Source organism: Thrips palmi, unplaced genomic scaffold (assembly GCF_012932325.1).
Source record: "Thrips palmi isolate BJ-2018 unplaced genomic scaffold, TpBJ-2018v1 HiC_scaffold_3, whole genome shotgun sequence".
Classification (NCBI taxonomy): Eukaryota; Metazoa; Arthropoda; class Insecta; order Thysanoptera; family Thripidae; genus Thrips; species Thrips palmi.
The window spans coordinates 7,388,827-7,400,454 of NW_023144630.1; the positions used below are offsets into that span (position 1 = coordinate 7,388,827).

Genomic DNA, 11,628 nt, shown 5'->3' on the forward strand with positions numbered 1-11,628 from the left:
AGTGATTGCTGCAAAACATCGCAACAAATGATTTATTGCAAAACATAGACAAGTGGATGTAGCAGTTTGAATGACAGTGGTTGAATGACAGTGGTCAAACTTTGGGGGCGTTTCGTACCGCCTAAATGCACTCGCTGCGAAACGGAGCGCGCTTGGCCACAGTGCGGCTGACTTGGCGGTGACCCTTGCCCCGCGCGCCTTGCTGCCAGGCACTGCCAGGCACTGCCGGGGGCGGGGGTGCTGCCGCAGCACTGCCCCATCGCATTCGCTTTGCACTTTTGACGGTATATAAACCCCGAGCGGGGCTCAGTTCGGTACGTTGGACGGTGCCAAGCATCCCACAGCGCCAAGATGATGTGGAAGTCTCTGCTTCTGTGCTGCCTCGGTAAGTCCCACAACCCGGCCACTGCCTCTTAGTTTTTCATGCACGAGAACCCTGCTGCGGTCCAAGTGAAATTTCACTGTGAAAATCCGTGTCGAAAACGGCACACCTGGAAGTGCAGAGTTTGCAGTCTCCACGCTTCAGTTTGGACTCCTCCATGTTTCCGCCATGCCAAGAGATGGAGGCTCTGTGAGCTACTCCACTCTTGAAGGGTGGAGACTGCAAACTCAACAGGTCCAAGTGTGGAGAATCACTCCGCACCAGGAAGTGTGGATTTCTCTACACTTAGCCCTAGGAAGCCGCCTGACAGGCAGGCAAAAAGAGCAACCCCTTCCCGGGCAGAAAGACAATACAACTCAACAAAAAGTAGACATTCACTGAGATTCATTAAAACTCATCGAAATCCTTCTCAAAATTCAGTAGCTTTTGCTCGAAATTCACCGAAATTGAACTGAAATTCGTTCGATTTGTAAACCGAAATTCACCGTCGTTTCCCCTTGTTCGCAGTGGCCGCCGCTGCTGCCTCTTCCGAGAATGGCTGGAAGTCCGGCTCCGAGTACAAGTACCAGGTGCGCGGTCGTACCCTGACCGCCCTGCACCAGGTCGCCAACCAGTACGCCGGTGTCCTCATGAAGGCCCAGCTGTCTGTGCAGCCCAAGTCCGACAACGCCCTCATCGCCAAGGTCTCCAACGCCGAGTTCGCCAAGATCAACGAGCAGCTGCCCGCCGGCTGGGGTACCCCCATCCCCTCCAGCAAGCTCAGCTGGCACCAGCTCCCCATCAGCAGCAAGCCCTTCGAGATCAAGCTCAAGAACGGTATCGTCGACGAGCTGATCGTCAGCAAGAACATCCCCACCTGGGAGGTGAACATGCTCAAGGGTATCGCCAGCCAGCTGCAGGTTGACACTCAGGCCGAGAACCTCATCAGCTCTCGCATCAACAACAAGCCCAGCCACAACTCCGTCAACGGCGTCTACAAGACCATGGAGGACTCCGTCACCGGCGAGTGCGAGGTCATGTACGACATCAGCCCCCTGCCCCAGTACCAGCTCCAGAGCCGCCCCGAGCTCGCCCCCATGCCCCAGCTCCGTGGTGACGGTCAGCTGATCGACATCGTCAAGACCAAGAACTTCAGCCACTGCGAGCAGCGCCCTGGCTACCACTTCGGCCTCAACTCCCTGACCGACGCCGAGCCCGCCTCCGCCAAGATGGGCGAGTTCATGGCCCGCTCCTCCGTCAGCCGCGTCGTCCTGTCCGGCAGCCTCCAGCGCTACACCATCCAGTCCTCCGTCACCACCAACAAGGTCATCCTCAGCCCCGTGCTCTACAACAACCAGAAGGGCATGGTCGTCTCCCGCATGAACCTGACCCTGGACTCCGTGCACTCCGCCTCCGGCTCCCCCCAGAGCGTCGCCAACCCCCGCAAGATCAAGGACCTCGTCTACGACTACAACAACCCCTTCTCCGCCACCAACAACGCTGAGCTCAGCGACGAGTCCAGTTCCTCCTCCTCCTCTTCCTCCAGCAGCTCCTCCTCCTCCTCCAGCAGCGAGAGCGCCAGCCAGGAGCAGCTCAAGAAGCAGCAGAAGAAGCAGAAGCGTAGCAACGACGACGACTCCAGCTCCTCCAGCTCCAGCAGCTCCAGCAGCTCTTCCGACTCCTCCAGCTCCTCCTCCTCCAGCTCCGACTCCAGCTCTTCCAGCTCCTCCGGCTCTTCCAGCGAGAGCCAGGAGAACAGCCGCATGAAGAGCGCTGCCGCCAAGCGTTTCCGCCGCTCCCTCAAGAACCAGCAGGCCTCCGACTCCAGCTCCAGCTCCTCCAGCTCCAGCTCTTCCAGCTCCAGCGAGGAGTGCGGTAACAACACCATGAGCGCTTCCTCCGACTCCAGCTCTTCCAGCTCCTCCAGCTCTTGCTCTGACTCCAGCTCCTCCAGCTCCAGCTCTTCCAGCTCCAGCTCCTCCAGCGAGTCCGACGAGTCCCAGTGGGGCAAGAAGCGCAACGCTCGCAGCAACCGCAACAACACCAGCTCTGACTCCAGCTCTTCCAGCTCCAGCTCTTCCTCCAGCTCCTCCAGCTCTTCCTCCAGCTCCGACTCCGACAGCTCTTCCTCCAGCTCTAGCTCCAGCACCAGCTCCAGCGAGGAGTGGTTCCAGTCCAAGCCCAAGATGAGCCAGCCCCCCAAGCACCCCATGCTCCCCTACTTCGTCGGCTACCAGGGCAGCAACATCGCCGCCTCCAGCCAGGTCAACGCTGTCCACGCCGCCCAGAAGATCGCCCAGCAGATCGCTGAGGAGCTCCAGCACCCCAGCCAGATCCCCGAGAAGGCCACCCTCGCCAAGTTCGCCGTGCTCGCCCGCCTCGTCCGCATCATGGACGTCAAGCAGATGGAGCAGGCTGCCCGCGAGCTGTACGCCCCCGCCTCCAAGAGCGCCAGCCAGAGCCAGAGCGCCTCCGCCAAGACCACCGCCTGGAAGGTCTACCGTGACGCCATCGCCCAGGCCGGTACCGGCCCCGCCCTGACCATCATCAAGGAGTGGATCGAGAACCACAAGGTCCAGGGTGAGGAGGCCGCCGAGCTCCTCGCCGTCCTGCCCGAGACCGCCCGCACCCCCACCCGCGAGTACATGGACACCTTCTTCTCCCTGATCAAGAAGTCCGAGGTCCAGAAGCAGCAGTTCCTCAACTCCTCCGCCATCCTTTCCTTCACCAACCTGGTCCGCCGCGCTCAGGTCGACAACGCCACCGCCCACAACCGTTACCCCACCCACGTCTACGGCCGCCTGAACCCCAAGAAGGCCTCCGCCGTCACCCGTGACTACGTCCCCTACCTCGCCCAGCAGCTGAAGAACGCCGTCCAGAACGAGGACAGCCACAAGGTCCAGGTCTACACCCGTGCCCTCGGCAACATCGCCCACCCCAAGATCCTCGCCGTCTTCGAGCCCTACCTCGAGGGCCAGAAGCAGGTCTCCACCTTCCAGCGCCTCCACATGGTCGTCGCCCTGAACAAGCTCGCCAAGATCTCCCCCAAGGTCGCCCGCCCCGTCCTGTTCCGTCTGTACCAGAACGCTGGTGACGCCGCCGAGATCCGCTCCGCCGCCGTCTTCCTGCTCATGAAGACCAACCCCCCCGCCAGCATGCTCCAGCGCATGGCTGAGTTCACCAACCAGGACCCCAGCAAGCAGGTTCGCTCTGTTGTCCAGTCCGCCATCCAGTCCGCTGCCGACAACCTCCAGTCCCAGGACGACCAGGAGCTCGCCCAGAACGCCCGCGCCGCCGCGACATGCTCAACGCCACCGCCGGCATCCAGTACTCCAAGGTCAACCTCAAGTCCAACGACGTCGACGAGATGAACCTGGCTTACCAGGCCGCCCTCGCCACCATCGGCAGTGACGACAGCTTCATCCCCTCCGCCGCCTTCGTCAGCGCTCGCGCCAACCTCGGTGGCTTCCAGGCCAACTACTTCCGCGTAAGTCGCACTTCGTTTCAGCACAGTGGGCCAGAGGACCGGTGGAGGCGGTCAGAATCCCTGACGCGTTTTGAGCTCCAGTGTCGCTTAATAGGGCTCGAACCGAACGTGTAACCCCACCAATGGATTCCGCGTTCGGAGAGCAATTCATTGGTAGGATCACTTGTTCGGTTCGCGTCATATTTAGCGACTTCAGAGCTCAAAACACGCTTGAGTTTCAGCCACCTCCACTGGACTTCTGGCCCACTGTGCGTCCCTACCAAGGACATAACCGATTCACGCTGGTCCATTCTGGGAGCTTACGCTCTGCTTGGGTTCTTGTTTCTCTACTTACCGTGTTTTTTCCTGCAGGCCGGTGCCATGGCCTCCAGCGTGAGCGACCTCCTCGACCTCTTCGTCGAGCAGTTCCAGACCGGCTCCTCCAACTCCAACTCCCGCTCCCACAAGAAGTCCGGCAAGCAGTCCTCCAGCTCCAACTCCGGCAGCTGGACCGTCGACCAGATCGCCAACATGCTCAACATCCAGGCCGACCAGCAGGAGCAGGTCGAGGCTAACTTCCTCTTCAACGCCCTGTCCCAGCAGCGCTTCTTCACCCTGGACAACCACACCATCGAGCAGATCCCCGAGTTCGTGAAGCACGCCGCCAACGCTCTCCGCTCCGGCGAGACCTTCAACTACACCAAGCTGTACGAGCGCTACTCCCTGACCATGGGCTTCCCCACTGAGATGGGTCTGCCCCTCGTCTACACCCTCAAGGCCCCCACCGTCGTCCAGGTCGGCGGCGAGATCCGTGTCCGCACCCAGCCCGACATGGCCAACGGCCCCAAGGACGCCGTCCGCATCCCCAGCGCCGTCAACGCCTCCGCCGACGTGCACTTCGTGTTCGCCACCCGCACCCAGGCCAAGATCGGCTTCGTCACCCCCTTCGACCACCAGCGCTACATCGCCGGTCTCGACAAGGACGTCCTCGTCAACCTGCCCATCCGCGCCAACGTCGACCTGGACCTCGAGAACGCCGAGATGCGCGTCAAGCTGCAGCCCATCAACGCCAACAAGGACGCCAAGATCGCCATGATCCGCAGCCGCCCCTACACCGCCCAGCACAACATCCTGGACCTCTTCAACGCCGAGCAGAAGCCCATCCACGTCCGCAAGCCCCACCAGGCCAACTTCACCGTCGGCCAGGACATGACCGGCATGGCTTTCCGCGTCGACGCCGCCTGCGAGAACGACTTCGCTGACTTCGCCACCATCTACAACCAGGCCAAGAACTACGACGGCGTCTCCGCCCTGCTGTTCGCCACCAGCGAGCAGACCATCAAGGCCTACGAGGTCGCCATCACCTACGACCACCAGAAGACCTCCGCCAAGTCCGTGACCCTCACCGCCTCCTACGACAACGACTCCGAGGACGAGTGCTACGGCACCAACTGCAGCAGCGAGCACAAGAAGAGCAAGCGCTCCGCCCACAACTCCGAGGAGAACTTGGACGCCGAGTCCAAGAGCCCCAGCCAGAACGCCGCCAACCCCGGCAACACCCAGGCCAACAGCCAGGCCCGTCAGGAGCAGTTCCTGCGCCGCGCCGCCGCCGGCATCAAGGCCAGCAACGCCTCCGTCATCGACCTGTCCGCCCAGTTCAACGGCGAGCACAAGGCCGTCTTCGTCGCCACCGCCGCCTACGCCAACTCCCAGGTCGACGACAAGGCCCGCGTCCTGGTCTACCTGCGCAAGTCCCCCGCCCGCTCCTCCGAGAACAACAAGGAGCAGCAGCTGGCCATGACCGCCACCGCCCAGATGCCCAACGTGCCCCTCATGAACTTCCAGAAGGCCCTCAACGCCGAGCCCAAGAGCCAGATCCAGGCCCAGATCGCCTTCGGCGAGAAGCTCGACTCCTCCGCCTCCCAGGTCAACATCCAGGCCCAGATGAAGCAGACCTCCGCCCGCCGCGACTACGTCCGCCGCCAGCCCATGAGCCAGCTCTGCGAGCAGCAGATGGAGAAGGGCAACAACTTCCTGCCCGCCTGCCAGAACGCCACCCTCCAGGCCAACATCATGGACCTCTACACCGCCAACATCCAGTTCGACAAGATCTCCCAGCGCGTCAAGAACGCCACCTACAAGGCCTACGCCGCCGCCCGCTACTTCGGCTGGCAGTACAACTCCGAGAACTTCGTCAACCCCAAGAACGCCCACAACAACAAGATTGAGGCCGAGCTCCGCTTCGCCCCCAACCTCAAGTCCGCCAACCTCTCCATCGAGACCCCCATCATGGCCGCCGAGTTCAACAACGTCCGCCTCAACCCCTGGGTTGCCCGCGCCGCCGCCGTCCACCCCATGATCCCCCAGTCCGGCATCGTCGCCTACAACGCTCTCCGTGGTGGTTTCCGTAAGTGTCCTGCAGATTAAAAGTGCACTGGTAAAGCTAGTGCGTATTTTTAAGAACACCGAGGGCCAGAGGGCCGGTGGAGGTGGCCAGAACATAACTTTGTTAACTTCTGCTTGCAGCCATGTGCGTCGTTGACCGCTCCGCCGCCAACACCTTCGACAACAAGACCTACCCCCTGAACCTCGGCAACAACTGGCACGTCATGATGCAGTCCGTCCCCAAGGACTCCGCCGACTCCAGCTCCAGCTCCTCCAGCCAGGAGGACGCCACCGACAACGTCTCCGTGCTCGTCCGCGACGCCTCCAGCTCCCACGACAAGAAGGACCTGAAGGTCATCTTCGGCGATGACGTCATCGAGTTCACCCCCAGCTCCAACTACGCCAACATCAAGCAGAACGGCCACTCCGTGTCCTTCTCCGCCAGCCAGGGCGCCCAGCTCCGCGACCAGAACAACGAGATCCTCGCCCAGCTGTACCCCATGCCCTCCGGCGTCGTCCGCGCCTGGTTCCCCCAGCAGCAGCTCACCATCCTGTACGACGGTGCCCGCGTCACCCTCTTCGTCAGCCAGTCCTACCGTGGTGAGGTCCGCGGTCTCTGCGGCACCTTCGACGGCGAGAAGACCACCGACTTCACCGCCCCCCGCAACTGCGTCCTCAAGAACGCTCAGCAGTTCGCCGCCTCCTGGGCCCTGAACCCCTCCGGCGCCGTCAAGGAGCAGCAGCAGAAGGCCAACCAGGCAGCCTGCTTCCCCCAGAACATCCTCTACGGTGACGTCATCAGCGACAACGAGGCCGGCCGCTACCAGCCCCGCCACAGCCGCAGCTCTGGCAAGTCCTCCAGCCACTCCAGCCACAAGTCCAACAGCCGCAACTACTCCCCCAAGTCCGCCGCCGGCTGCACCACCCACCGCGTCAAGGTCATCCAGGAGAACGGCCAGATCTGCTTCTCCCTCCGCCCCCAGCCCGCCTGCAACGCCCAGTGCCAGCCCACCCAGAAGGTCGAGAAGAAGATCGACTTCCACTGCGTGTCTGACAGCTCCGCTTCCCGCCACTGGGTCGAGATGATCAAGAAGGGTGCCAACCCCGACTTCAGCCAGAAGGGCGCCAACAAGTCCCTCAAGGTCAACATCCCCGAGAGCTGCCATGCTTGAATGGACAGTGTAGACAAGGACGAATAAAGTCTGTGATTATTGCAACCTACACGAACTGGTTTTAACCTCCAACCCTACCCTAAAAAAAAAAAAAAACATACACACAAACGCTGCAAGTTCAAGTTTTAAAAGGTTTTTATTTCCTCTAGATGTTAATACACATACACCTTCTTATTGAGCTAGACTAAGTCTCAGTAACAATTTGAAAAATCGTGAGACTTAGCGCCTGCTCAGTAGGCAACCCATCCAGCAGCACGCGAGCCAAGCACCGCGTGCCCGACAGGCGGACTGTCCGAAAGATAGCCGGCGCCGAGGGGGAAATCACTCGCGTAATAGTCGGGTCACCAATTCTTAGTATTACGCGTAATAGTAATAGCGTAATAGCCAAATTTTTTAAAATTTTCCCTTTTCGGGGTCCAATTTTAGCCTAAATCTGGATATTTTCGAGCGTAATAAGCCTTCTGTAATAGCGTAATAGAACGTAATAGGGAGTAGTCGGGTCACAGTTTTTAAGAGTGATTTCCCCCTCGGCCGGCGCTATTCACCTCGTGCAAAGTATTCCCCTTGTTCCGCACACTTTGATGTGTTTGAATGAAAAGTTGGCCGACAGGCTGACGGCTGACTGTCCGAAAGATAGCCGACGCTATTCACCACGTGCAAAGTATTCCCCTTGTTCCGCACACTTTGATGTGTTTGAATGAAAAGTTGGCCGACAGGCTGACGGCTGACTGTCCGAAAGATAGCCGACGCTATTCACCACGTGCAAAGTATTCCCCTTGTTCCGCACACTTTGATGTGTTTGAATGAAAAGTTGGCCGACAGGCTGACGGCTGACTGTCCGAAAGATAGCCGACGCTATTCACCACGTGCAAAGTATTCCCCTTGTTCCGCACACTTTGATGTGTTTGAATGAAAAGTTGGCCGACAGGCTGACGGCTGACTGTCCGAAAGATAGCCGACGCTATTCACCACGTGCAAAGTATTCCCCTTGTTCCGCACACTTTGATGTGTTTGAATGAAAAGTTGGCCGACAGGCTGACGGCTGACTGTCCGAAAGATAGCCGACGCTATTCACCACGTGCAAAGTATTCCCCTTGTTCCGCACACTTTGATGTGTTTGAATGAAAAGTTGGCCGACAGGCTGACGGCTGACTGTCCGAAAGATAGCCGACGCTATTCACCACGTGCAAAGTATTCCCCTTGTTCCGCACACTTCGATATGTTTGAATGAAAAGTTTGCCAAAATTTGGTTGAGTAAGGTTTTCTTGCCTGAATTTGGCGACAACGGGTTTGTTAGACGCCTACATGGTCTATCTCGCAAATTTGGGTATGGTAAGGATGGTTTCTTCACCCAAATTCGAAAGAATATCTCACCCAAAAATATAGTCGTAATTATGACTCTTTCATTCTCAGTGTATCCTAAACACTTTATTTTATAGAAATCATCAGCAAGCGTAAGCTTAAGATATTAAAAGAATGTTTATTTTTAAAAGCATGGGTGGCATACACACGAGTGCCATAATACAATACAATAAAGTATACGAGAAGCTGTATGAATTTTCTTTCGCATGGTTGAGAATTTTAATAACATAGTTAACACTTTAATTATTTTTGCAATGAGGATTATAGCTTCACTTCAATTGAATAAAAATATACTATAATTTTTTTTGCAACGGTGGCCTGGGGCCACATTAAATCTAGTTAGAGAGGTCCACACGGATATCACTGGCAATGTGCAAGTTTCCGTCAAGGAAATTGACTCTCACACTGTTGCCAGCAAACACTCCGTACGTCAGCATCTTCTGAGAGACGGCGTAAGTCTCGTATCCCCAGTAATGGCCGCTGTTGCCTCCCTTCTGGATGGAGAGCGAGTTGGTGATCGTCTCGAGGCGCTGGCCGTTGACCTCCACACTGAAGCGGGCAGAGTTGGTGTGGCCACCATCCGCAGCGCCAAACTTGGTCGAGATGGTGACAATGATGAACTGGTACGTGGCGGGCGAGGCGAACTGCACCGTGTTGGTGCCAACGCGACTTATGCTTGCAGCACTGTAAATAAGTTCTTTGACTATGGTGGAGACGTCACATTTGTTTCAACGTCAAAACGGCCGTGGATCAACACTACACCCAAGAAAAACACAACTGGCGCCTTCATTTTAATGTGGCATGACTAACTTACGTGACCCATATGCTAGTAGGTTTAAGTGACATTTGCGTTTGCTGCTTTAGTATCTTAATCATGCATGGCCATGGCAGTTTTCACGTTGCAACGACTGTGATGTTACATTCTCAGATTTCCAGGGTCATGGCAGCGACTGCCATGTCTTTGCACTATGCGAAAAAACTACAGTAATTCCTGTACCGATTAGTACAGCTGTCGCTGTAGTTCAGAATACAGGATTTGCTGTACTTTTTACAGGATCTACTGTACTTCTACGGGATTTACTGTGCAACAGAGGTGGAGCACGGAAAATTCTGTACAAGGTGCAATAAATCCTGCAGCCAGGTACAGTAAATCCTGTATTCTGAACTGCAGTAAATCGTGGCAAAGAAATAACCAAGATTCACTGTGGTTTTTTCGCACAGTGTGGAAGCATTCTATGGAAGTGAAGTTATACCCGGGTTCCCCCAAAGTTGATGGCTGCGCACTGGTAGCTGTGTGACAGAAACAGTATTCATCGTTAAATTCCAGAAGTAGAGTGTCGTCGCAGCAGTAGACGCATTTGTGACGACTTGAACCATGTCAGACTCGTCGTGTTACATTCATTTGGACGTGGGAGTTTACTTATTCAGGTTCGAACGAATGTGGCGTAACAATTGAGAAAAATCAATCCAGACGTTTTGTGACATGGTTGCCTAGAGTTTTCATTAACAACAGTCACAGAAATTTTTATCATAATAGATTCAAATTTTGCTGTGTAACATGGATTTTGTGACATAAAACTTATGAGCTCACCTGCCAGGAGAAGCATCAGAGGAACAACATCTAAGACTCGCGCCATTGTGAACGTTTCTTCTGGTCTTCCAACGCAGAAATGAGTTACAGGAAAAGGAGTTCTCATTTATACGAACGATAATAGCGACAGCTCCAACGAGAGCACTCAGATAAACACTAAGATAACCTTCATTACCGACGCAGACATACAGGAAAGGCGTTTGGAAGTCGTTTTGATCAGTGATAGCGAAGATCCTCTTTGAAACAGTAAAAATTAGTACCGTAAACCGGGGTAACTTGAGACAATATTTCACGTTTTTTGGACCGTGTGTCCACAAAACTTCTCTCACCAACCCGAATCCCAACTATGTTTTATTTCACATGATTAAATTCGGTTTGGACCCAACGAATTTTTTGGGGGTCTCCTAAAATGAGAGTAATGGGCCTCTAAAGTTGTCTCAAGTTACCCCGTCATATGGGGTAACTTGAGACACACCTAGTTTTTACTTTGCCTTTTCACGGAAGTGGGGTTTTAGCCAGTCCATACTGATTTTCTGAGACATTTAACCCATTTTCAATGAAAATTACTACTTGTGGAATGTATTAGAAGATTTTTGATCCTTATATTAAGATTTTTTCATCAAAGTTACATTTGGTAATTTGAGGGATAACGGCACTTCAGAAGCGCAGTGATTCTCCCATTTCACATCCAACTCTGTCAACTAAGTACTGCGATTCTCTCAACTCACATCCAACCCTCACACCTGCTAAGACATTTTTCTTTATTTCTACGTACACAAGTCCATTCCTGCAAATGTATATAGTCTTAGTCAATTTTTAAAATTTACTCAAAATCCTTAAACTATCTTTACAGTTGTTTTTCTTCAAAAATCGACGGTTCTTGGGCTGTAAGTTGTCCGATTTCAATGACATTTAGCTCGTTGGAAAGGTAATTAAATTCCTCATCTTATGAGACTTCAAGATTTATTATATCTCATCTGGTCCGTGTGTAGTTGAGAAAACACTCCAACTTGAAGCTGCATATCCACTTGGGACCCTCTACACTGTCTAAAAAAGTGATTCCTGATCAAATGCGGCTTAGTTTTGATCTTAGAACGGAGAGGTCCGTTACTTAAAACCACCCTGTAGTACAAAGAGGTGCCAGTGTCAAGTAACGCCACTCAACTTCCGTCAAATTCAATGAAATTTGGTGTCTCAAGTTACCCCGCACTGTTACCATTTTCTATAAAAGTCAGTATTACCCGATGAATGATGGGTTTCCCTCAAAACCAATGCTGCATTTAGAATGTTG

General features: G+C 55.0%; 1 protein-coding gene and 1 pseudogene across 1 annotated transcript; one reads left to right on the forward strand and one right to left on the reverse strand.

Annotated features, from left to right (window-relative positions):
• Nucleotides 1-257: 257 nt before the first annotated feature.
• On the forward strand, nt 258-7,433 carry LOC117648071 (annotated as a pseudogene).
• A 1,357-nt stretch (nt 7,434-8,790) lies between these two features.
• On the reverse strand, nt 8,791-10,493 carry LOC117648079. Its single transcript, XM_034390277.1, has 3 exons — nt 10,338-10,493; nt 10,000-10,036; nt 8,791-9,430 (listed from the first exon to the last, which is right to left on the reverse strand). Exons 1-3 carry the CDS (start codon nt 10,441-10,443, stop codon nt 9,082-9,084), a joined length of 492 nt encoding a protein of 163 aa, XP_034246168.1. The 5' UTR covers nt 10,444-10,493; the 3' UTR covers nt 8,791-9,081.
• Between the last annotated feature and the right edge of the window lie 1,135 nt (nt 10,494-11,628).

Coding starts and splice junctions, on each gene's coding strand:
- LOC117648079 (XM_034390277.1), bottom strand. CDS start 10,443: ATGAGAACTCCTTTTCCTGTAACTCATTTCTGCGTTGGAAGACCAGAA. Junction 10,037..10,337: donor TCTGATGCTTCTCCTGGCAG/GTGAGCTCATAA, acceptor TCTGTCACACAG/CTACCAGTGCGCAGCCATCA. Junction 9,431..9,999: donor TCAACTTTGGGGGAACCCGG/GTATAACTTCAC, acceptor ACTTATTTACAG/TGCTGCAAGCATAAGTCGCG.